The sequence below is a fragment of the Miniopterus schreibersii genome, assembly GCF_964146895.1.
Source record: "Miniopterus schreibersii genome assembly, chromosome: 4".
NCBI classification, from domain to species: Eukaryota; Metazoa; Chordata; class Mammalia; order Chiroptera; family Miniopteridae; genus Miniopterus; species Miniopterus schreibersii.
The window spans coordinates 26,846,176-26,874,006 of NC_138105.1; the positions used below are offsets into that span (position 1 = coordinate 26,846,176).

A 27,831-nucleotide genomic window follows, 5' to 3' on the forward strand; every position below is an offset into this window, starting at 1 on the left:
AACTGTGTATAACATGGAACAATGTTCTTTAGAATACGTACCAACTCAACACTGGCTACCTTTGAGCAACTTGTACCATAAGAATATGTTCAAGAATTACTTGGGAATTATGCTACAGTGTTTCCTAAAAACCTATTTAATAACATGGAAATGTTTGGACTAGATTTCTACGGGAAAATATGTATTATAAACTGGTATATAAAATGGAGACTTAAACTCCACGGATAATATTCTTTCTTCTATAGAGGGGTAAACAGGCAGTTGTTAATTTTATTATACCTTATATTTTCTTCATCATATATATCACACAATTTATTATTTATTTATTTGTTCGTTTGTTTATTTATTTATTTATTTTTGTAGAGAACACCTGTGCCAGCTTGCTAGTGAAGACTAGCAGCAAGGGAGGTAATAATGAAGAGTGTTTAGTTAAAAGTCTGGCTTTTATTTCATCTTTCTTGAGAATATCATGCTAAGTGAAATAAGTCAGAAATAAGTTAGGAGCCATATGATTTCACTCATATTCGGGACATAAAACTGAAAGCAACAAATGAACAAACAAGAAAAGCAAACAAAAACTCATACACACAGACAATAGTATGTAAAAATAAAAGAGGGAAGCAGCTCGAGGGGGTAGTAAACAGAAAAGGGGGTCAACTATATGGTGACGGAAGATTCGACTTTGGGTGGTGGGTGCACAATGCAATATCATAGAAACGTATACTTGAAACCTATATAATCTTATTAACCAGTGTCACCTTAGTAAACTGAGTTTAAAAAGTGTGGCTTTTAAAGCTCTATCACAGAAGAAGAAAAAATATTGGATGCAGGAGATTCTTTTTTCAGAGTTTTTAAGAGAAAAATGGTATTGGAGGTAAGGAATAAAATTAATGTCGCAACATTGGTGGGGCAAGACAAAACTTGCATGAAGGGTATAAGCCCAATATTATAAAAATATGTATTTATAGTTACACAAATACATACGAAACAAAACTGAAGGAATATACATAAAAATGTTACCTATAATTACTCCTAGGTAGTGGAATTACAGGCTAGTGTTTTATTCTTATTCTTGTATTTCTCAAACTTCTATAATAAATGTATTAAATTTTTAATAAGAGAAAATAAAATTGATAATAAAATTATAATTATTATCTACTAGTTTCAGAAGCAATATTTCCAAAACCTATCATCATGAGGAGACGGAAGACAGATTTCGTCAATCAAGAAATAAATACATAAAATCATTCATGGTTAATACATTCTGGAAATCTAATTTGTCTGTATCATAGTGGTGGTCACTACAGGTTAGAAGTTAAAATTAACCACATACAGTAACTTATGCGATCATAAATAATACTATGGATTATATATGGCACTATAAAGTCTTTCTTCAGAAGTATAACATTTAGTACTATATACAAATAAAATGTATTTAAGAACCTCGTCATGCAAAATAACTACAAAATATGACATAATTTCATATTAAAATTTAAAAAATAAAGTCTGTATGTTCCCTGGTAATCCTAATGATCTTCACTAACAGCAATATTTGCTACTTTATTACTTTTACAAAAGCAAGTCATTAAAAAAATATTTTGGTAGAGAAGTAAACTTTAATATTTGTTAATCTTATTCAAATAAAAATTGCTTTAAGTCATAAACAAGATAAATTTTAGTATAAGCTGATTTCTTACAGGGCCCCCAAAACCAAGTGATTAAAAATGACCATCTTTCCAAACATACCATGTCACTCTGAAATATCATTAAGAGAACCTCTACCACAGAAAAGATGTGTGCTTTCAAAATATATCTTAGCAACCCTAACGATTTAATTTGAATAAAAATAACTTAAATAATATAATTTAACAATTGTAACAATATAATTTAGAAAATTAAAAAATTAAGTATAATTTAAATAAATCTGTGAAAATTTAGCAGAGAATTGAGAAAACTATGAGATAAGGGAATTGACTCTTCATCACTTGTTAAATAACTTGAATGGACGTAGATGTTTATTTTGCCTATAATTTTTTTAAAAATCTATTAAGTGTGATGTTAGTTTTAGATATTTGGTGTATATTTGTTTGTGAATACCCTTTCATAGATTAATAAAGTACACTTAAGAACTCATTAAGAACTTTTGTTGATAGGATTATTACCCCTTACATTAGAGATATCTCTCCATCATCTTTCGGACTCATTTTTTTCTGAGGGGAAGTCAGTCATTAACCTTAACATTGATACCCCTGTGTAATGTATCTCTTTTCTCTGGAAAATTCAAAAACAATGTTCTGTATCTTTGGTTTTCACCAATTTTCCTATGATATGCCTAGGTCTACAATTTGTTATTTATCAAGTTTGGGGGGAAATGTGGCCATTATTTTTTCAAATAATTTTTCCTACCCATTCTCATTTGCTTCTCCTAAGATTCCAATGACAACGAAATTAATTGGTAAATCCAACATCTAAGATATCTCAGGGTCAGTTTCCATTGACTACTTTTCCTTGACCATGGGTCACATTTTCATGTCTCTTTGCTTGGCTAATTTTTACTATGTTTTAGACACTGTGGAAGGTATATTACAGAGATTCAAGATTCTGTTATCTTCCCCTGAAGAATACTAACTTTTATTGTAGGAGGCAGTTCAGTTACTGGCTGATCAATCTGAACTTTGGTCGGTTTGAGTTTATTCTTTGGTAGGAAGGACCTATCAGAAGCTCAAGATGATTCCCAAAGCCTTTGTCAATTGGTGGGACTCAAACTCCAAACTCTATCTCCCTTAAATATCTTACTGGGGTGTGGTTTCAGGCTTTGTTAGGGCAGGTCAAGGGCAGGCATTTCTCTGAATCATGGTCCCTACTATGAAAGCATTGCCTTCCTGTTTTATCAGCTAAATGTCAGGCATTAACAAGATTGTCCCACTCTTGCGGCCTGAATCTGCTTATTCCTAGTATCTTTTTAAAATCTAAACTCCATAGCAGCAGCGCTCTGATAAATTTTGGGCAGTTTATTTCTGTAGGTATTCAGACTAGTCTTTCTAAGGTCACACAGGTAATCTGTACACAGACTTCTTAGCACCTTTCCCTGCATAGGACCCTTGCCTCTGGAGTCCTCAGCAGGACCGCTGTGTTCTACCTAGATTTCAGCTTTCAGTCAAAAAAATTGTCCCAAGGCAGCCCTGGGCAGGTGGTTCATTTGGTTGGAGCATCATTCCGTACACCAGAAGGTTACAGGTTCAATTCCCAGTCAGTATACACACCTAGGTTGCCGGTTCAAACCCCGGTCAGGGTGTGTACAGGAGGCAATGGGCTGATGTTTCTCTCTCTTATGTTGAAGTTTCTCTTTCTCTCTCTCCCTTCCTCTCTCTCTAAAAATCAGTAAACATCCTTGGGTGAGAATTTTTTTAATTGTCCCCAGCCAAAAAGTTGGGTTGACCGGAGTCAATAAATTTTCCTTCTTTCCAAGTTGCAGTCTTGCATTGTTCATTCTCCAATGATTGAAAGAAGTTGCCAAATAAATATTTTCCAGTTGTATGCTTATTAACTGCAGTAGTCCAGCATCAGGTACACCTAACTGTAGAAGTCCAGGTGTGTTCTTGCAGAGAGATTTTTTTCATCTTTATGAATTATCTATAACCAGAGGAGCTTTTTTATAATTCAGCAACAGAAGCTATCATGCATTTAAATAGACTCGTTACCAAAAAAAATCACGTTTAAATGTTACTGTGTATTATGTGATGTGAAATGTCAACACTATTGATACTAAAATTAAGTTGCTGCTGAACAATTATTTTCATTTTTACTAGCTCTAAGCAAGATACATATATCAATGATCATTAATAGAGAATACTCATGTATAGTATACTTTTGCTCATTCACTTTCTTATATTTATATGTAATGCTGCATTACAAATGTTTGTGAGTACTATAGACATTCCCAGTGCAGCTCAAACCTAACTGAATTTTTTTTCTCAGATTGAACCAGAAAGTTTGTCAATTTCTGAATTTAATATATTGGATTACTTTATATAGTGATTACTGAAAAACAGACGGTGTGGGCTCATAATTTCAAAGTTCCACTAAATTTCACCATAGTTTTCACTCATCAGCACTAATGACTGTATCCTCACATTAAAAATTGAAGCCATTTGTAAAAAAAAATTAACTAGTCAAATGTTTTGTCAATATGCCACCAATGAGTGGCAGTTCAAAACCCAGTTATTATGAATTGAGGGAAACTGACTAACATCATTATGCCAAAAGTTTTTTGAAACACAAAATCGAGAATAAAAGCATTCTGTGAAGGGATTAATAGGATTAACAGCATGGCCATAGAATTAGGAATATCATTTAATTGGCTTTGGAAAATTTACCTTGTTATAAGTATAGCTGCATCCACCGAAGTCATGTCCTCTCCCCAGCTTGTTGACATCTCTAAATGTATATCATTCTTTTTGCCAAATTCTTCATGTTGCCACTTACAAAAACTCTCTAGCATTTTCTCTCCGTGGTGCCCAATATATAGATCTGCCTGCAAAAGAAGAGATTTCACTTCAAAGCAAATTATCCTCCATATACAAAACACTGTATAACTGAGGGACATCTTGAATTACTAAAGCAAACGGCTGACCGTAACATTAATTAGAACCTGGAAGACATTAAGGATTAACTTAGCCTGAGGTTAAAATCTCAAAACTCTGTGAAGGTACAACAGTTACAAGATCTGTTTACCGTTATTCAGAAAAAAGGAGAGATGTTCAATGGAATACTGAGAATGTGGAACTTTTAGACTTAAGTGATTCATCATTTCTATACTCTAAGAACAAAGGCTTTACAAAGTGCCAGTTAAGCAGCATGCTAAAGCGATGTCACAGAATGGTCCTCATTTAAAATGAACCGCAGATAAGAAAAGGCTTTACACATACATGTTTGGAGAAGAAAATAAAACTGTCATTAAATATGACTTTTTAAAATTACTTTTAGAAAGTTAAGGTTTGTGGTCAGGATCCTTGGAAACTAAGAACATTCCATTTTTGGAATAAAATTGAGGTATTAATCCAAACTAAAGACCAGTTTATGTATACTCTGATCCAATGGGTATTTCTGGATTTTAAGTCAATAAAAAGTACATCCCTAACATTGCCTTCACTTAAAAAGTATACTTGAACACAACTTCACACCCACTTAATTTAGAACAAAAAAACTCAAGACTTTCTTACTGGAGTTTCATGGAGCAGAATAAGCTTTATCACACGAAGATTGACCTGCACACCAAGACTCTTGTGTTGGAAAAGGTTAAAAACCTAAAAACAAATAAAAATTAAAAATCCTAAAATAAAGCTGAAAAGCATCTTAAGTTTTCTTAAAGTCCAGACATGGGAGACGTCTGCATTTAGTTGAGAAATCTTACATATTTTAATTTTTAAATTATTTAAAAATTAGCTTAATAAGCAATAACTTAACTAATTCATTTTAGGTAACAAGAAATTTAGACATAGCATTCTGGGATACTTACTGCAGCCTTAACAGTCTAGGCATTTCAATGGGGTGCTGAGAGAAGGCTGGGCTTTTCATGATACCGAAGAGAATTTTAGTAACTAAGCCCTAGAATTTTTCTTATTTTTTTTTTTAAATATATCTTTATTGATTTCAGAGAAAGGAAGGGAGAGGGAGAGAGAGAGAAAAACATCAATGACGAGAGAGTCGTTGATCAGCTGCCTCCTGCATGCCCCCTACTGAGGATAGAGCCCGCAACCCGGGCATGTGCCCTGACCGGGAATCAAACCCCAATCGCCTGGATCCTAGGTCGATGCTCAACCACTGAGCCACATCAGCTGGGCAAGTTTTTCTTATTCTTAATTCACAAAATGCCAGTGTTCTTTCCTCTGAGAAACAGTCCTGAAAACTCAGCCTGCTTTATGCCACCTCCCAATTCATTTTTTAGAGTCTTTTCTCTCTTCCAGGATAGCTGTCAAACAGAAACACGGTTTTCAAAGCTCTTCCCTTCAACACTCCCATGAAGACAAGCTTGTGGGCCATTGTTGCTTAATGGTTTCAGAACATCATTATAACAGGTTTTCTCAAAATGTGGTGTGTGTTGACATGCTGGAAAGCAATGGGAATTTTTTATGTGGTATTTTGAGTTTTTGTAAAATTTAGCATTTATTTAATAAATAAATAAATTTGCTATTTTGTAATAGAAAATATAATACTGACACACCAAACCCATGGTCTCCACCAAAACCAAAGCTGGTGGAGTGTTCAGGAGGTAAGTGAACATACACAGAAATGACTGAAGTGTGGGAAAATCTGTTTGCTGGGAAAACAAACCAAATAATGGCAAAAATAGTAAAAATGGGAACTTTACAAAAACATAACATATTTATCCTTGAATCAGGGGTGCTTGCCCTGCTTATAAGGTAACTGCAATTATAAATGGACATTTTCCTTTGGCTTTTATTTATGTTTATTCTCCTCTAAGAACCACCCTTCACTAGAACCTTCTAATTCTGCCTCAAAGGAGGTTTACCCAAAACAATACGCAATTAAATCAAAGGATTCACTGGGTAGTAAGCACCCATAAGATGCCAGGTGCAAACTAGATTTCTGCAGTCCAGAAATTGTCAACTGAAGTTAGCTACAAATAATTCAGCTGGTTAAACAGTTAGCTATTAGCTATTAGGTCTTACTCATCAATTAGCATTCTACCTGACATCCAATTTTACATACCTATATAAGAGCTCAATGGATTACCAGCCTCTGTTGTTGTTCCACCTCATAATCCAGAGCATTTGGATAGGACCATGCATATGAACAAATATAAAATTTCTGCTAACTTCAACCAATGGCCTTTTATAAATGAAAATGAAAAGAAGGACACAAAAAAGAGAGGAAAGACTAATAGTTTTACCACATCAAAATGAAAAATAAGGGTGTTTTTTCTACTAGACAATGGGAATTATTATTTTGATATCTTTTTGAGCCAGATCAATTTGGTAAACCTAAAGATTTTTTTTTTTATGTCAATAAAAGAAAGGAATAGTAATGAGTTAATTTTTAAAGAACTTCATTATACTCACACATTTCTTCCTTAGAGTTTTCTTGAAAAAATTCCAAGCGCACCTTAAAGTTTGCCTACCATATTTAAGATGGTTAGAATGAATCTCCTGGCTGCATCTGCTCCATGATAGGAAACCATTGCTGGGTCTGCAACCACTACAGTCTCTATGTTGTATTCTTGAGGTAATTTGTATGAATATCGTTTCCCTCTTCCACTCTCTGTTATTTTTTTAGATCTAGGTCTTCCTTTATCTGCAACAGAGAAATGAATTTTCAAATGCAATTCCATCTTGGCAAAGTAAACAAAAAAATTCTGTCCATTCAAGAATTTAAAAATATGTTTATTTTAAAAAAATTTATAATATCAAGTATTAACTGTTTTACATGTCTTATAATATATATCTATACTGAACTAAGAAAATTATCCAATTGATTTACTTTTAATTAATATGGTCTGAATTAAATATATCAAATTGAAACTTTATTCATTGCTCTGATGACTTAACTTTTTAAGTAGAATTACTTCCACTTCTATGTGATCATACCTACCCTTTGTATTTCTTTGATATCTGAAAATGTTCTCTTTGTAATCATTTGTTTAACAACTATTCACCTTTCCAGAATAATTGTGTTTCATTAGCCTTCTCAAGAAACACTCCAAAGAGTTCACTAATTGAAATAGAGGTTTCTAGTTTCCTTTCTTTTCATTGCCAGCATCCTTTCCCCTCTTCTAGTGATATTAAATGCTGCCTGTATATGATTTTGATTCCCCTTGAAAAAATAATTAACTCCTCCCTAAACTGTTCTTCTTTCCCATTAAAATAACAAGACATGTTCACAGTGCTCTGTAAGAATTGCTTTGACAATGTATGACATACCACATTGATTTCCCATTATCATTTAGGTAGGTAGTCACTTCTGAATTCTCTCTGGCATTTCTCATAAGCTTCTTGCAGAACACAATGTTTTCCTTTTCCTGATTTGAGACTTTTAATTAGGACCTATTGTTTATTTGTCTGATCAAATTAACTTTAAGGTTATTTGAGGAGACATGTTGGTTATTATTTTGGCATACCCTTGAAGTAAAATTTAATGTACTTCCTTAAAATGTTTATTTTTGCTATTTAAATAAAACATTCTCTATAGTAAAAAATATAAATATGTGCTTATCGAATACCAACATGTAATGATGATACAATGGTAGCAAAACTAAGTAAGTTCCCTTCGCATGTGGAACCTAAAAGGCATCTGGCATTGGAGTATGACTTTGGAATCAGACAGAATGGACCTCTACCATTTATTAGCTCTGCCATTTGGGGAAGTAACATCACTAAGTCAGCCTTAGTTTCCTCATCCGTAAAGTGGATAATACTAACACCTACTTTCTAGAGATGTTGATGGCTTATACTAAGTCACATCAGTAACGTCTCTATAAATACAATAATAAATGAAATATACATGATTTTCTTTTTGAAACCAGTAACAAAATAAAGGTCTACTTGCAAGAAGTGCCTGAAGTGACTTCACCACACATCCTAATTTCAGGCAGGAGCCCGAATTACTAAAGCGTTATCCAAGGGTTACAAAGGATTTGGTTCTGTCTTCTGTCAGGATCATATAGAAGTTATGATCTTAGGGTAATAAAGATTCCTCAAACAGGGCCAAATAAAAGCAGTAACCACAAATAAACATATTTATAAAATTAAGTACATAAAAATATAAAATTTCTGTTTATTAAAACATACCACTATCATAATGAAAAGCATGCCACCAAGTGGGAGAAGATATTTACAATGCTTTTCCATAATAAAGAAATAAAAGCTACTCTAAATCAATGACAGATAAACCAATTAGAAAATTGGCAAAGGACTTGAACAGTAATTTCTCACAAAAAAGATATCCAAATCGCTAATGAGAAGCACATGAGAGGATGCTCAATCTCATTAATCTCAAGAAAATACAAATTAAAATCAAAATAAATTAATTAAAATCCCTAGAATGTCTAAAACACAGAGATGATTATATCAAGTGTCGAAAAGAATATAGGGACAAGAATTAGAAGTCCCATACACATACATGCTGGGAGTTTAAATTAGTATAAACACTTTGAAATACTGATTGTCAGTATCCACTGAAGTTGAAAATTTGCACACCCAATGATCAAAGATCTAAAATATGTATGCATCAGAAAAGCATGTAAATCACATGTACAAATTATTCAGAGCAGCACTATTCTTAATAGTTCAAGTAACCATCAATAGTATGATAAATATCCAGTGTGGCTCAGTTGGCTGGGTGTCATCCCAGGCACTGAAAGGTTGCTATTTGGATTCCCGGTCAGGTCACGTGCCCAGGCTGTGGGCTGATCCCCAGTGGGGGACACACAGGAGGCAGCAGATCGATGCTTCCCTCTCACATCAATGTTTTTCTCTCTCTCTCCCTTCCTCTCTCTAAAAGTTAATTAAAAAATATTTTTAAAATATATATAATGGACAAAGAAACTTTGGCCTATTCATACAATGAAACCCTATATAGCAATTGAAATAAACCAACTACTGCAATGTACAAAAATATGGATGAAGCTCCTAAAGAAAAGGCTGAGGACAAGCAGCCAGTTACAGGGAGATGGTAAGATGGCGGCGAAGGTAACCGGGTCCCCGCCGCCACCCGCGACCACATCAAAATTACAACTAAAATACAGAACCACCGTCACTCAGAGCCTCCTGAGATCTGGCTGAACAGAAGCCCCACAACCAGGGAGCTGAAGCAGCACCGAGACCGGGAGGAGGGGCGGAGACGCGGGCGAATCGGGGCTGAATCAGAGTCGAACCGCAGGCTCACACCCGGTGCCGCGGTTGAAACCTGGGAGGACATCTTGGCGGAAGAGGTTTCCCAGAGGAGGGAGGGGTCCCAGCCCCACAGCAGACCCCAGCCCAGAGCTCCAGGGCCGGGAAGAGACGTCCCCACAACTCCGGGCTGTGAAACCAGCGGGGACTGTCGCTGAGGGTCGCGGAGGCTGCGGGAGCCCCAGCAGCTCCTCTAAAGGGCCCGGCACGGACTCACTCGGACGCTCCCTCTGAGCCCAGCGCCGGGCAGCAGCCTGAAAGGACCCGGGACACTCGGGGGGGAACTAACCTGCCTGAAATCCGGGCGAGAGGCGGAGGGGCGGCTTCCTCCCAGGCAGAAGGGCTGGCGGAGGCCATGGCTCCTTTGGCGAGTCCTCCCCACACACAGCCGGCAGGCAGGCGCCATATTTGAAACACCAGCACCTGACTCCCACCTTTGGCCCCGCCCCGTGATTCCCGGAGGCCCCGCCCCTCCCCACCTGCAGCTCATCCAGGCCATTTCCAGGGGCTTTTCTGTGCAAGTGGCCTCTGGAGCCTTATGCTTAGGACTTCCCTAAAATCTCTCAAGCAGCATCTAGCCTCAGCGTGCCCCATACCTCTCCATAAGTGGCTCCAGGGAGGGCACTAGCGGCAGCCTGCACTGGCTCATAGCTTGGCCTCTCCTGGACACCTCCAAGCCCAGGACTGGCAGCAGCCATCTACGGATTGCTGTGTAGCTCATGCTGGGTGGCCCTGGGCAGGGCACATGCAGAAGCTGACTCTTCATCTCCCAGGAGGCCCCAGAGACAGTGTATCCAGTGGTCAGCTTTGACCACGCTGGATTTCAACCCTACCACATCCACGAATGACACACTCAAGGGGTGGACTCAGTGAACACCAAAGCTCCACTGAAGTAAATCCTGCTCCATAGGGCTGTCTCCAGCACAGCAGCTCTTTGGCTGTAGTTACAGCTGGTCCTCACAGCCGATTGGCCTGGGAGATATTTCCCCCCAGTAATGCCAACAGCAACCAAGGCTCAACTACAACAGGACAGTGCACACAGCCCACACAGGGGAGCACCTAGAAGGCCCGGCTCAGGTGACTGGGGAGGCTGAGCCACTGGACCCTACAGAACACCTACTACACAAAGCCACTCTACAAATTCCAGGAGACATAGCAGCTCTACCTAATACAGAGAAACAAACATCTGGAAGCAGCCAAAATGTGGAGGCAAAGAAAAATGTCACAAAGGAAAGAACAGAAGAAATCTCCAGAAAAAGAACTAAATGAAATGGAGCCAAGCAAGCTAACAGATACAGAGTTCAGAATAATGGTTATAAGGATGCTCAAGGATATTAGTAAGACTATTAAGGAAACGAGTGAGATCATCAATGACATAATAAAGAACCAGTCAGAAATGAAGGCTACATGAACTAAAATGAAGAATAATTTACAGGGAATCAACAGTAGAGTAGAGGACGCTGAGAATCAAATCAGCAATTTGGAACATGAGGAAACAAAAAACACCCAACCAGAAGAGTAAAAGGAAAAAAAAAATCCAGAAATATGAAGATAGTGTAAGGAGTCTCTGGGGCAACTTCAAACAGCCCAATATTCACATTATGGGGATGCAGAAGAAGCAGCAAGGGAACAAGAAATTGAAAACCTACTTGAAAAAATAATGACAGAAAACTTCCCCTACCTGGGGAAAAAAATAGACTTACAAGTCCAGGAAGCACAGAGGAATCCAAAGAGGCCCACAGCAAGACACATCATAATTTAAATGCCAAAGGTTAAAGACAAAGAGAGAATCTTAAAAGCAACAAGAGAAAAGCAGTTAGTTACCTATAAGGGAGCACCCATGTGACTGTCAGCTGATTGCTCAACAGAAACCTTGCAGGCCAGAAGGGAGTGGCAAGAAATTTTCAAAGTGATGAAAAGCAAGAACCTATAACCAAGATTGCTCTACCCAGCAAAGCTGTCATTTAGAATTGAAGGTCAGATAAAGAGCTCACAGATAAGAAAAAGCTAAAGGAGTTCATCACCACCAAACCAGTATTACATGAAATGTTGAAGGGTCTTCTTTAAGAAGAAGCTAATGAACAAAAGAAACTGACAAACAAAATAGACCCAGAGACACTGAAGCATGCAACAGACTGATGTATTTCAGAGGGAAGAGGGAAGGGGGGTGGGGGTGGGAAGAGATTAACCAAAGAAGTTATATGCATATATGCATAACCATGGACACAGACAATAATGGGGTGAAGGCCTGGGGAGGGGGTGGGAGCAAGGTGGAGGGGGTCAATGGGGGGAAAAAATGGGACACCTGTAATACTTTCAACAATAAAGGTAAATTTTTTTAAAAAAAAGCCAATTACAAGAGAGTAGGTAGGGTTTGGATTATATCACCCAGGAAAGTATGTGGAGTGAGAAGTAGAAAGAAAAGGAGGAAGTTTAAGAAAATGCCTACATGTGGGGGGTGTACAAGTGGAAGAAGACACACTCATGAAGGAATCAGAAATGTAAGAAAAATAAAAGGAGAGCTAAAATGAAACCAGAGATAGTTACACAATGAAGGGCTTTGGAACTGCACTGAGAGTGGTAAATAGACCATGTAACAGAGAGAGAAAAGTTTGTCCCCTTTATTGCCCCAGCTAGTGACAGATCTGTTGGCGCCAAACTGTCCGTGTGCAGCATCCACATTTGCATATTATATTTAAATGGGCTACTTGGAACAGTCTGTTTCTTAAAAATCTCAGCTTCATGGTAGATGCCATCATACAAGTTAGCCACTGTGTGTGAAAATCGTGCATATTGAAGTAATCTTTTTATTAAGTCGCTTCCTTTGAAGTCTTCAATGTCTACATCAACTATGCTCAGCTCATTTCTCATCTCCTAAACCTTGAGGCCATTTTCCACCCATATGCATGTATAAAAACAACATAATTGATATCACACACTTTCAGTCAGAGAAGAAATTTTAAAATGCGCATTCACCAGTTTTCAATGTATGATCTCCATAATACCTTCCGCATACTGACAATAATCTCCACAACAGTTATGGATGGTGTATGGAAATGATTTCAGTAGTGGTCTGAGTCTTAGACATACTCATAATTTATACTAAAATGTTAAGGAATACATATTGACAACCTTACTTGCCTGCTTAAAGTCTTCAAAGACCACATTTTGCCTTTGAGATAAAGTCCTTCCCACAGTACACAAGCCCCTCCCTATCTAGTCGATGACTACCTTTCCAGGGTTGTATCTCATGACCGTGTTGCAGACATTTGGCTTCAGCTCCCCGAGTTGATGCCATTGCTCCTGCCTAAATGCTTTCCCCAACTAACAACATGAACTAAAAATTTCACATGTTTTTCATTTGCACACATAATCTCATTTAATTCTGACAACCCTGAACTTTGGGTGTCACTATCCCTACTTTTTATATTATGAATAGAGCTTTTGAGAGATAAAGTACGTTTTTCAAAGTCACAAAACTCAGAAGTGGTAGCTCTAGAATGTGAACACAGGCAGTCTGACCCCCAAGTTCATTAACTTAGCCTGCATACTCTGCTCCCTTTGCTCCCTGTGATGTGCATAAGTTTTACTTGATCTTTGAAGCTCAACCCCTCAATAGCAGAAGCTTGGGATCTTGTGTACTGAGTCTGTCACAGTTCTTATCACACTACAGTATAATTATTCATTTACCAGTTTGCCTAAAATAATACATTGATGCCCTGCCTAGTAGCTCTGTTGGTAAGAGCATTATCCCAATACACCAAGATTGTGGGTTCAGTTCCTGGTCAGGGCACATACAAGAATCCACCAATGAATGCATAAATAAATGGAACAACAAATCGATGTTTCTTTCTCTCCCTCTCTCTCTCTCTCAAGTCAATAAATTTAAATTTTAAAATAAAATAATACATTGGTCACCTCTAGAGAATAAAAGCTATGTCATTCAGCTCTACATCTCTGTGAGGTGACTGGTCATGCTTATGTTGCAAATAATTAAGCTAAACTTCAAAATTTTAAGGGACCTGAAAAAGAGTACCGAGCTGGAGTGGGACTGAGGTGTGCCTTAAACCCAGGCCCTCTGACCCTCAACTTCATGTGCCTTCCCCTCCTCTATACTATCTTTTAATAAAAGAATACAACAAAGCTATCTTAAAGTAGGAAGGTCCCTGTTTTGAAAAAATATTCATGTAATAAATACATATAAACATAATATACTAAGGCATTAAAATGCAGACAGGCAATGGTACAAAGGCTAAGTTGAATACAAGCACACTTTATGATTATTGAGCAAAGGCAATACTGCAAATATTATTCCAATTTGAATCATGTATTTAATATGTGAATACATCAGCCTGAAGTAAGAAGAGCTACAATTAGACATATTAGTATAAGTAAATGAACAGTTTATTTCATAAACTGTTCATTTTAAAATAAATTTTTAAATTCTAGGCTCTTAAAAAGCCACTGAAAATAGGTAAGCTCAATACATCTTCCAACAGATGACAGCTTAGCACTCCTTGCATGTGAGTGCTTGATCCAGATAGGTCAGTTAATATATAACAGTTTTGCCTAACAAAAAATAATTAGAACTTCACGAGAAATGTTTGCCAAATATGAACCATGTATTTATGCTTTATAAGCCTATTAAAATTAAAATTTTTCTAGAAACCTTTCCTCCAAGCATAATGGCCCACAAAGACGTCTGTGTGTCATCCCTGTACATGGATGTCTAGAACAGCTGGGACCGACTACAATTCAAAAGTTGCACACTGCAGATTTTCAGTATAACTCACTCAAGGCTATCTCCTTTTATGGACCAAATTCAAGTTATGGTTGCTGTTGTCATTTCACTATACAAAAGCCTTCCTTTTGCTTGCTCATAATGCTATGACCTTCCTTCAGCTGTTCTCTCTCATTTGTGTTCACAGTTCTTAGAGAACGGAGATGTGTCATCTTAAATTGACTTGATCATGTGCATTGAATGGTGTGACAGAGATTCACTTAACCACTTTTAAAGATGATTCCCATACAGACAGATATCATGACCTTTCACACAAAAAATAGGTATCATGAATTAATTTGAGATGAATATATCTAAACAGAGACATATTGTGATTCTTCCTGAATCCAAACACCCTAGACAATTGATGATGTGAACATCCTATGGCCCCTGCAAATATTACTACTGTCACAATTCATATATCCAAATCAGCCTCAAAACCATAACCAACTTTAGACCTAATATCTTGGCACTGACTACACTAACACCTAATTTTAAATCTAAGTTAAACTTTAAAGTCTTTGCACCAAAAATTCTTCAATAAATTCATATTTCCTCCAATTCTAACATCATATCAGTGAATATTCATTGAGATGTCTGATTTAGATGTCTAAATCTTTGTCCCAGGGAAACTCATGACTTTCTGAATGTTGGCTATGACTTCCAGTCCTGCTTATGTAAGAGAAATCATTCATTTCCCCTACCATTCTTGCTAATGCCACAAATCTCTGCCAAAGGAAGGAAGGAAGTGCACAAAATAGTCACCATTTTATTTCTGTGAAGAACTGGCAGACAGACAGAGACAAGGATTTGATGGCTGGAAATGTTTATGTGCCTCTGAAACTGCCAGATTTAAGGTATTCTGATACTGAGACTAAAATTCAAAGAAATAAATGTTTACTCTTCTTCCTATTCCTCTGATCATTTTAACATCCAAGACGAGCTTTACTTCGGTAAAACAAAATAAAAAATAAAAAGTAAAAGATGCTTCTGGTCAAAGGAAAGAGGTAGCTATGATGTTCTCATAGAGGTGGACGAAACTAAGGCCATGAGCTCACGGTATCAGCTTCAGGAGAGCTGGAATTCTCAGTGGCATTTCTACTCCAGTGAGGTGACCCATATCCCAAGAGAAACACTTCATATTTCAGGAGAAATGTGGGGCCTGTTACATATTAATCTCTGAAGTCCTGTTGAGTTAACATTTCTTGACATTAAAATGTGGTATTTCCCAGAAAACTAAAAAATAAGTTGAAAATAGATATATTTAATTGTCATTAACCAAAGAAAAAAGACAAAGCTAGTAAATGGATGGATGGATGGATGGATGGATGGATGGATGGATGGAATTTCTGAAGGGTCCATCTCACAATGCATATTTAGTTTAACCTTTCAGAAGGCATTACCTGAAATGATACCACAGTAATGACTGTGAGGAGTTGACTTCTCTGTGACTTTCTCCTCCACAGACCTTTTCTGCCTATATACACGGTGCGGGTGACCCGTTATGGCCATTGTATCATTGAGTGGTTCAATAAATATGAAGTCCTCATTGAGCTGTATAAATCCCATCTGGAATAAATAACATAAAAAGACATGTAAGAAATACCATTTGAATAAATTACTTTCTGGGTTCTCCTGCTCACACACTATTTTCTTTCACATATGTGCATACATTCTTCTAGTGAAGCTATTTTAGCAACCGCATAATAAAGTAACTGTCTTCCCATTTTATTACTTCATCTTTATGTACTTTATTGCACTAGCATAAACTTCATTTAGTTAGTCTTAGCCTGTGTGGGTGGGAGGCTAGATGCCAGCAACAGATGCACAGTAAAAATTCTGGAATGTTAAAGGCTCACTTTGGGAGACCCATGGGTTCACTTACATGTAGAGCATGTACAGGAGAGCAATACAGTTTTTAATTGCATACACCACACAGTCCAACTCTTTGACAATCATTATTTAACAAAGTAAGTCATGTAACATATCAAAGCAAATGTAAGAGACATAGCATTAAAGTCATTATATAAAATATTCTTAAAGCCTCCTACTAAACATTTTGAAAACCTGTGAACAATAAATTACAGAGGGGAAAAAGCATCACTTATATAAACAAGTTTCGTTTCATACAATGCCATGTTTTTAAAGTTCACCAATTGTGGGCAGAGGGCTAAAAACTGTAAAATATGGTTATGATCAATAAAAAGAACTTATAACAAGTAGGTATCCTTTTATTATATTGAAGCTAAGCCTAGTCATTTCTTTCCTTTTTTAGAATATAAATTTGCATTATAACTAGGAAAATATTCCACATGGAAGAACATATGACTTAATCTTTTCAATTTTTATTATTTTACTCCACTGTAATATATAAATATATATGATTACTGTTAACTCTTTAGTAAATGTTTTTGAAAAAATAATCCCTTAGAACCTGCATTATTCATACCCAATCTGCTAATATCAAAGTTCATAATTCTCTTTTGCATTAATTATATCAAAATTATGTATAGTTCATTTTAATTTGATCCACATATACCTAGCACAGTAATAATATAATTACTTTTTCAGATACAGTAATTCTCCCAAGCTGAATATTAAGAAAAAATAAATCTACATTAGAAAAAAATGTACGTTTTCCTTAGAAGTATAGAAGAGGCTTTTTCTTTCGCTTTAATTATTAAAGTATAATGCATCATCTATACAAAAAGACCAGGTGATTGCCAATCCGCTATTTCATTTTATTCTGTAAGAATTAACATTATAAGATATCTTAAGAAATCTAAAAGTCCTCATCAATTTCATTTTATTATTTTTATATCACTAATAAAATTCTCAAGTACTAGAATACCAGTTCCATCACCTCTATCTGTCCCCTTCCCTCTCGATCCCTCCCTTTTCCTCTCTCTCTCTTCCAGTCTCTCCCTACCCTCTCTCTTTCTCACACACACACACACACACACACACACACACACACACACTCTCGAGTGCACATGCACACATCATTTGGGGATGGGGAAAATGCAAAAAAAGATTAACTCTAATGATTCTTTTAAAATATGTATATATTTGTGCCATTTTTTTCATGTAATTTTAATATGATGTTATCTATAGACATTTTAAAAAATATACATACACACACACACACATTTTTAGAAGAAATCCATACTTAAAAAGGAAAAAAATGTTGGAGTAATTATAAACGGTGACTCATTCATTCAATATACATTTACTGTCTGACCACAGGGTGCCCGACTCAGTTCCCTCTGGGGCACACTCTGCACCAATCGTTCGGTGTCCTCTCTCCAGGGAAGTGTTTTCTGTCTGAGACCAGAATACTATCCTGCGGCAGGAAAAGTGCTCTAGCTTAGGTAGGTATCTTTCCAGATAATGACTTGTATTAAAAAGAACTGCAGAAAATCTTAACGTTTTCTGTGTCTCTACAAAGGGCTTACTTTTCCACTAACAAAATAGATTGTTTTATCTGTACTGTGATTTTACAGGCCATGGAAGGACACAAATCCATGTTAACCTCTCTGCACAAGGGCCCCTGTGTTCGACAACCCACAACGAGGCAGCACTCACCTTAGGGCAAATATTGTCCTTTCAATTTTAGAAGGAAAGAAAAGATTACATGAATTAATATGACACAATTCATTATCTAAAATAAATGCAGACTATATAAGCATTTTTCTCCCAGTTGCCCTTTTTAGATGTTTCAATGAGACATTTCATGCAAATATTTGGGTATTTGTCATCATACCCATTTTCTCATATGGTGGAACTTGTTCTTTTGTCACTGAATGTTATTCTTTGATTTGAAGATTTAGCAAGAGTCTCAGTATTTTGCACACTGACCATAACTTATGAAAAAGTGTTTCCAGCCATTTCTTTTCTTACTGGTTCTGATATTTTATTTCTCTATTTAGATGCCTCTGTGCTTTTTAAAACAACCATGTAGGTTTACTTAAACTGCCACCAACTCCTAATCACTACATGAAATTTAATTTGGCCAACAGGCACGAATTTTTATATATTGTTTCTTCAGTTCACCAGATATCAATGTTTCATTTGTCCAAATTTAAATGAACCATGGTCTATTAAATAGACGAACAGATTCTAAAGCTCTAATGTAAGCATAACTAAAAAGTAACAAAAAAATTAGGATGCAACATCACACTGGCCACCCTGGGTCCCAATCCTACCAGGTTCCCTACTGAGGGGTTGGAAGCGGCTGGGCAGTGCCAGGGGGCTAGGCGGTCCCAGGGACGGGGCGTGGGGAAGGAATGAAGATAAGGAAGGAAGCGGGCGTGGCTGGAGGCCAGTGCGCACAGCACCCCGGGGACAAAGGGCCCTAACCCAGGGCGGAGCCCAGGGCTGGGCGAGCTAGGCAGGAGCCCTGAATTTTAAAACGAGCAGATACTACTACGGCAGGGTTTTAGAAGTAACCAGTAGAAAGTTAGCTAGGCAAATAGAAACCCCTAGACAAAAACAATTGGGGCGGCAACCCGCTCAGGACCTCCCTCCCTGTTGCAGGGGCTCTTCTGTACGCAATAAACTGCTCTCTCTGGCCCGACCAGGCGTGGCTCAGCGGTTGAGCATCGACCTAGGATCCAGGCGATCGGGGTTCGATTCCGGGTCAAGGCACATGCCCGGGTTGTGAGCTTGATCAATGGCTCTCTCATCATTGATGTTTCTATCTCTCTCTCTCTCTCTCTCTCTTTCCTTTCCTCTCTCTGAAATCAATAAAGATATATTTTTTTAAAAAATAAACTTTGCTCTCGCTTGCTTACTACCTTGTCCATGAAACTCATTCCTCAGCTTCACCAGACAACAAATCCAGGCCCAACAAGAAATTCCGGTATCACTACCTTCCTTTCCCGGCCGCACTTGCTACTCACTCACAAAACTGGAGCTACTGAGGTTGTCTCAAGAAGGATTCTCTTCGTTCTTGCATGCGCCTTCCTTGAACTTTTCTGTATTTTCCAGAACCTTGGTTTTCTAGCTAACCTTTCACTGAAAGCATTTTATCTGAGGCCCAAAGTGTGTATTGTGAGAGTCTTTGAGAATATCCTACTTTTTAAAAAATATACAGCATATCACAAGAACTGAATATCATTAGTGCTAAGGGACATGCGGCAGGTGGTAGATCATTGTAATTTCAGGACACAAGAAGGGTCCTGAGGGACAGCCGCACTTGGATAAGGCTGCGGCAAGGTGGCTCCCTAAGAGAGGAGGCATTGGGAGCAAGGGCAAGGAGGACGCGGAGTCTCGGAAACAGTTCAAGAAGAGGCCTGGCTTGAGAAGGGAACTGGAGAAATGTAGCCAAAAAATAAAATGAACTCATATCGTTGGAAACATCAAATGACCAACTTCTTGATAGGAAAAGGAAGGTCAATGTCCTGAAGGCCTGAGGGTGATTCATCTACTGTCCGACTAGAAGACGTATTAGGGAATTAGTGAGATACTGGAAGTAGCACAAGTGTTTTATTTCTAAACAACAGTAATAGAAGTTGCTGAAAAGTTTGGCATCAGTGTATGCTTGTAAAAACATTTTAGGCAAATATTTGTCTGATGCTCTACATGATCTGAATGTCTACACAACCTTGGCTTTATTTTCGTAAGTATTTTCTTGTATGGTAATGTTAGAATGTCTATCTCATTAAGTAAATACAGCATCATATGCTTTAAAATGTAAGCATAATATAGGCTAGACATAAATTTTACTATGTTTGTTTTATGCTTTATTCAAAAAAATGTCATTTTCAATATTACTCTAAATGGGAGTGATTTTTCATGCATTTGCGCATTCTACATACACACAAAAATCTGTATGAAAATACACCTCTGAGACCACATCTATCCTACTGCCTTATGCTAAAATACTCTGCTTGACTCGAACCTTTCTGTGTTTCCCCTTCATGCCCACAGGGATAAACACCAAATCCTTAATGAAGACAGATAAGGTATTAAGTCATGACAAAGTCTTACCACCCCAGCTTTATTCTACTACTTAAACTTCATATCGAACCCTAACAAATTTTATGTGAACAAGCTTTTGATTTTAACATGTTTCCAAAAAACTGTTAGCTGCATGATCACATCTTGGTACATGGCATGTGCTGCTTTCTCTTTCCAGAAAGTCACTGTCGGTATGGAGAGTTATTTCTTCAAAATCAAGCCAACCCTGTTCTCTCTCCAAAGTAATCACTGCCTCCCCTATCCACTTCTACCCTGGACCTTTTCCATTATTACACTAATAAATCTACTGTCGTTATTGTTTTTGTGTCTCTCTGATTAGACCATGAGCTATCTGAGGGAAGGCTTTGGCCACAGAGCTCCTCGTGGTGCCTTTAGTACACAAGGTCTGCTACACAGCGGATGCTCAAGGAATGTCGCTTTTAACTCAGTGTATTCTTCCTTCTTGTGATAAAAGAAAACATCCACTCGGTGGTCTGAAGAGGGTCTATTCGCTCCACCTGGGGCTCCATGGGGGTGGGGGGAGAGAGGGACTACAATTTTATTTCTTGCTTTAGGTGCCCAAGATCTATCTTTAGGAAAAGCTTTCAAGTGACCACACTGTGAATATCATTCCATTTTCTTTCCCTGACAAAGGGCTTCAAAGAGCATCACAAACGACAACGGAAGAAGGAAACTTAGAAACCATCCAGCCATCACTGGAGCTTTAAAAATCAAGAAAACCAAAGCTTAGAAATGTTGCAGGACTCCCCTAAAAATCACACAGAAAGTTCAGGGCTAAATCTTACAGCTCCCAGTTTCCAAGCTGGTTTTTGGTTTTAATCCAGTGCTCTAAATTTGCTTGCTACCTGCATTCTACTCACATTTTCACCTGCATTCTAGTTTGCCCCCCTGAGCTCCAGGAATCGTTCTGAGTCACGGACACTCTTCTTTTCCTTTCCTCTCCTCTCTAAGGCCTTTCACCCTGGACAATTTTTCTCCTCCCTGTTACTCTAGTTTCCCTTTTCTCCAGCAACTGTTTGTTTCCTTAAACAGGTCACTGCTCCTCACTCCAAGGCAAGTCTCTGGTCAGCAATTGTTCTGCATTTATCACCTCCAATGGTTTTATAGCCTCGTCTGTGGAAATGAGTCCCAAGTCCCCCCATCCCACTGCTTCCCCTGGAGAACCACTCTCCATGTCTCTCACTTCTCATCTCACTACAGTTGAACCACCACTGTCCTCGCAAAGCCTTTACCTCTGTCCATGACTGGACCTTTCCCCTAGTTACCCAGGCTTAAACAATTCTATAGTCCTTTACTCTTCCCTTTTCAAACTTATGTAAAAATACTGAGATGAAAACAATAATATAAGAAAATAATACGCCCGTATGCCAGACACTGTAATACATTATTCCCCTGAATCAGAAACAGCCAGCTTGAGACACCTATGCTAATTTCACCAGTTAGAGAGTGTGGGGGGTGGAAAATTAGTTTCAAAAAGATTTATTGCTTTCTAAGGTCAAAAATCAGTCTGTGGTGAAACAGAATTCAAACCAAAGACTGCCTGGCTTCAGAGCGTGCCGCCTTTGGGAGGCTATCTGAAGAAGGCTAAGCCTGCCGCAGAACTGCTATTCCAAATAACTCTCATCTTCAAAAAATTCTGCACTCAGGATCTGACGTCAGGCACAACACCTCACAGATGGTCAATGTCCAAAATTCGATATCAATAGCAAGGCCAGGACCCATCCCTCACAAAGCAGAAGACAAAAATACTACACTCGGCCCCCAGCTTTATCTTAAGCCGACTGTTTTATGTGACCAAATGTACAAGCTGCCAAGAGCACCCCGGCTTTCTGAGTGGGCTGAGGGTCGGCCCCGGGCCTCCTCCAGTGGTGGATGCCCAATAACTCTCCCATGGCAGATTTGGGAGACTATTTCCAGATTTCAGTTTCCTTTCCTTCTTTTTTCTTTTAGTGCTCTTTTTTATTTACCTTCTTTAAATGTGATCATAAAACCTGAACTTTTAAATAGCAGAACATTTAAAAATACAGTTAAAGAAATAACCATACCAAATCCCATCATATGGCATAATTATAATATGTGTATATATTTCTTTGAAGTCTATTTACATACATACACACACATACACACAAAAGTATATGTAAGTATATGTGTCGGTGTCAGTGTGTGTGCATGTGTGTTCCTATACACATGCAGACATATGTTAGTTTTATATTCTACTACTTTTTCCCATTTAAGAATAGCTTTAATGGCTATTTTGTTTTGTTAATAGTATTAAATAATCTTTATAAGCTTGGTTTTTAATTGCTGAATAATAGTTTGTCCTTTAAATGTATTATAATTTTATTAGCTATTCATTCAATCTTCTATTCAATAAAATGCCTAGAGTGCCAACTTTGTACCGTCGGAGCTCAGGGTGCAGCCACAAAGAGCCTGGCAGGACCCATCACTAACTGATGCTTTAGGAAGGGAGACAATGTGCTATTTATTCAACTGGGTCAAAGTTACACACAGTTGCTCCATAACCATTGGTTAATAACCTTTACATTGATGGTTTATACACTTATTTATGTCTGTGTTCTGTTTCACAACATAAAACAAGGTTAAATATAGCCTATGGGCCACTGTAGGAGCTGAAAGTGACCATCCGGAGAAGAGTTAACCCTCTTCAAAGGACAAGCAGGAGACCCCCAGGGACTGACCGGCGTCTCAGAAGAGGAGAGCCTCCCAAGAATCCACAAATGAGAGAAAGAGAGTGTTCATTTTAAGCAGCCATCAGAAACAGTGCTCGCCCTGGCCGGTGCGGCTCGGTTGACTGGAGCATCGTCCTGTGCACCAAAAGGTTGTGGGTTCAATTCCCAGTCAGGGCACATGCCCAGGTTGCAGATTCAACGCCCAGTCGGGGAAGCAACCAATCAATGTTTCTCTCTTCCCTCTGCTCCCTTCCCTTCCTTTACCCTCCCCCCTTCCCCTCCCCTTCTCTCCTCTCCTCTTCCTTCTTTCTCTCTCTCTCTCTCTCTCTCTCTCTCTCTCTCTCCCCCCTTCCCCTCTTTCTAAAAAAAATCAGTAAAACATATCCTCAGGTGAGGATTGAAAATGTGCTCAGCAACACCATTCCAGGAGCTGTGAGTCACCTAAGCATCCTCCTGCTTCTCGAGTCCCTTACAGCTCAGGCCGGGGGGAGCCCGAGGGGCCCGACGCCGGGGGGCAGAGCGCGAGCTCTGGGGGGGCGCACTGAGCACCCCGACTTCTGTGATCAGCTCCAAGGCGGCCGACGCAGAGGGCACGTGGCACAGAAACTTTAACCTCGTGAATTTCGGATTGTCTGATTACCAAGTATTTTAATTACCAAACAGACTTTTGGTGGCTAAGTTTACCAGGGGACTTTTCACAACCTAAGAGTGAACCTCACCAGAAGGAAGACCAGAAAGAAAGAAAAAAACACCACACACCACTTGTTTTATTAAGATCTCCCTCAAGTCCCGTTTACTCAATGAAAAGTTATATATGTATAATATGATGTCAGGTGCCAAATCCCATGAAGGGGTGACAGACTGATGCGTGGGTGGCCTTTCGGATTAGGTGACAGCTGAGCACAGGCCTACAGTGTGAGAGATGGCCAGGCCAAGGCGTAGGGGGAGAACATTCCAGGCAGAGGGAGAAACAAAGACCCTGAGATGAGAGCAAGTTTAGCAAGTTTAAGGAAAAGCAAGGCTAGTACAGATGCAACAGGCTGACACATGGGAAATGATTATTAAAAAGGAACCAGGGGCCATCCACAGCACAGTCACTCATTTGATTAACGTTCAAAATAAATCCTGATAAAACCCTCTATTGGTTTTTAGACCATTTCTCTTTCTTGGACACTAGTTACAGATTTCACTATGGGATGCGTCATGATGGCCTTCTGTGTTCACGGTCTTTCAGCACAGTTTTATTTTATCTACATAATAATTACACAGGACTAGATTTCACTCTTACAAATGAAAAAAAATATGCTTTCTCTCCCATGTTCCTTAAAACCATTGCCCTCTAACTTTTCTCCAACATTTGACAGAGATATAGATTTAAAGATAATTTCGAAATGTTCCTCTTTAACTACATTGCAGATAAACATCATCACAAGTATGAAAATAAACAGAAGCTGTTCTATGTGGAAGAAATGAAAAGGAAGTGGTAAAAACTGGTAAAACGGAAAATGAATGATCCCTCCTAACATTTTTCTTACCCAAAGTGATTGATTTTTTGTTATTATAATGGTTATCCCATTTCTCATTTTCTATAGTCTAATTTTTGACCATATCAAGCTATGATTTTCATATACTTTCTTACATCCATTCACATTGATACTTATAATGATTTTTTAACTAACCCTTTGGAACGTCTATTAATTCTTTAAATATGCAAAAAAGCCAGCTGATAGTGAGAAAATCCAGTTTTATTTTTTTTAATTTATCTTTACTACTGAAAGTATTACAGACGTTCCCCTTTTTTACCCCAATGACCCCCTCCACCCCACCCCCAGGCCTTCATACCACACTATTGTCTGTGTCCATGGTTTATGCATATATGCATATAAATTATTTGGTTAATCTCTCCCTCCAACCACCACCACCCTCCCCTGCCTTCCCTCTGAGATTCGTCAGTCTGCTCCACGCTTCTATGTCTCCGGATCTATTTTGTTTGTCAGTTTATTTTGTTCATTAGATTCCACATATGAGTGAGATCATGTGATGTTTGTCTTTCTCTGCCTGGCTTATTTTGCTTAGCCTAATACTCTCCAGGTCCACCCATGCTGTCCCAAAGGATAAGAGATCCTTCCTTTTTACAGCTGCATAGTATTCCATGGTATAAACGCACCACAGCATTTTATCCACAAATCTACTGATGAGCACTTGGGCTGTTTCCAGAGCTTAGCTATTGTAAATAGTGCTGCTATGAACATAGGGGTGCATAAGTTCTTTCCGATTGGTGTTTTCAGTTTCTTAGGATATATTCTTAGAAGTGGGATCACTGGGTCAAATGGCAGTTCCATTTTTAATTTTTTGAGGAACCTCCATACTGTTTTTCATAGTGGCTGCATCAGTTTGCATTCCCACCAGCAGTGTACTAGGGTTCCCCTTGCTCTAATCTTCTTCTAAGTTTATCAACCAGTGTCTTCAAAAGCTATGTTCCACTGTATCTTCTTGATGACTATTTAATGGTCACTACAAATGTACCCACTGAGTACCTACCAGTTGGCAGTATGCAAGATACTAAGGATTCAAAGATGAAAACAGATTTAATCTCTGTCTTCACAAACCTTATATATAAGTGGAAAAGACGGGGAAAATCAGGTATTCACACAAATATCCTTAAGAAATTATAAATTTACTTATAACAAAGTATGTTTGTGTTCCATATGTTTATGTCACAGTAAAATATTTTAAAAATGAAAACAAAGAATAAATAATATAACTATACTACTTAGCAATGTAGAGACCAGGCAAGCAATCGCTCCCAGCAGGCAGAAATCAAGGACGAAGAAGAGGGGGCAAGAGTGTTCATTTTTTCCGTTTTGATTTTTGTAGTAAGTACTGACTTTTCAAACGATGTACGTATGTGACTTAGATTACACTTTAATTTTAAAAAAAGGTTGAAGTGGGGGGGACACAAGACTTGTTAGGAGGCAACTGTAATCATTAAAGTGGTATCAGTGTAAAGTATGTCAGTGAGGAAGACCTACAGATGAGTCAGGACACAGTTAAAGAGCTGACATGGAGACTGCGGCAGTGGCAAGAATCACAGACAAATAATTTACAGCAGTAAAAATAGAACAGAGGGGTTGGCAGGGCATGATTCATGTAGAGCTCTGAAACCATAAGACATTTAGTTTTTATTTGAAATGTAAAAAGAAGCAACTGTCAGTGGATGGCATAATTTGATATAAATTTTGAAGTCATTCTTGTTCTTTTTGGAAAACAGATTATAGGGTGATAAGAGTAGAATCGGGGAGACCGGTTGGCAGTTAGTTATATCTCAAATGCAGGATCATAGTGGCTAGACCAAGGGAGCAGCCCACGGTGGCTGAGCCATGGATGTGTAGAAAAGTTAAGTGCATTTGAGATTAATTTTGGATTTTTATACACACTAGCAGGCAACCACCTTAATTAGTTAATGGTTTAGATGTTGGGACATAGAGGGACAATAGCATAGAATTAAGGATGACTCCAGAGTTTATAGCTTAAGTATTCAAGAAGGGGAGAAAGAAAGCTGTGGTAGAGATATAAATGCCAGACACTGAGGATGAAACAGATTTTAGGAACAGAGAGTCAAAATTTCTGATGGGAACATATTAGTTTTTATATAATGTGAAACATCCAAGTGGAGAAATCAAGTAGACAGTTGGGGTATGGAGCTTAGTGGAGGGTTCTGAGCTAGACACTTACACTTGGGAGCTGCCAACATAATTTTTCAATCCATGGGGAGAGTGAAGTTACCCAGGAAGAGCGTATAGAGAAAGAACAGAAAAGGGCCTAAGACCAAACCCTGAAGACTCCAACACTGAGCAAAGGAGACTGGGAGGAAGGGCTGGTGAGGTTAAAGGAAAAATAGGAGGTTGTTTGGTTGATTTTCTTAAAACTCAGAATTAACTCTTTCTAGAAGTGGCTTTAAAGAAAAAGCTCTCACTCATTTCCCTCCGAAAAAGCTATTGCCTGATCTAACCCATGCTGCGCAGGTTAAAACTTTAGTAGTAGATCAAACACATGAGCTCACGGTTCTGTTAAGTTCAACAGCAGAGCTTGAGCAAAGGAACATTGCCCTGGCTGGACAACCAGGGTTCTCAAAGTCATAACGACGTTACCTACTTTTCTCACATTTTGTGGAGACGTGAGAAGAATTTAAACTTATTCTGTTTAAAGGGGGCTTCCAACTTGCCACCCACCCTAGCACTTAATGAGCTAGTGCATACTCAATTGTACATCCAGTTGCTAAAGGGTTAGTTACTCGCTGGTTTTTCAGAGCCATTCACCATGGTGATGAGCACTGGCGGCACTTATCTCATGCAGTTCCAGCCCGGTTATGTGCTTGAAGTGGAACTCAATGAGACCACTGAGAAAGCTGCACAGCTGCAATTTGGGGAAGGCCTCGTCACTGCCAGGTCTTTCGGGTGACCTCACAATT

General features: G+C 38.3%; 1 protein-coding gene across 1 annotated transcript in view; it reads right to left on the reverse strand.

The window, feature by feature from the left end:
* The window catches only part of ADAMTS19 (ADAM metallopeptidase with thrombospondin type 1 motif 19), a 219,024-nt gene that overhangs the window by 158,562 nt on the left and 32,631 nt on the right, over positions 1-27,831 (reverse strand). The window contains exons 3-6 of the mRNA XM_081135323.1: positions 16,092-16,257; positions 7,142-7,314; positions 5,223-5,306; positions 4,377-4,534 (exon numbers count right to left, since the gene is read on the reverse strand). Coding sequence (XP_080991449.1) covers positions 4,377-4,534; positions 5,223-5,306; positions 7,142-7,314; positions 16,092-16,257 — 581 coding nt within the window. The remainder of the gene's footprint in view (positions 1-4,376; positions 4,535-5,222; positions 5,307-7,141; positions 7,315-16,091; positions 16,258-27,831) is intronic.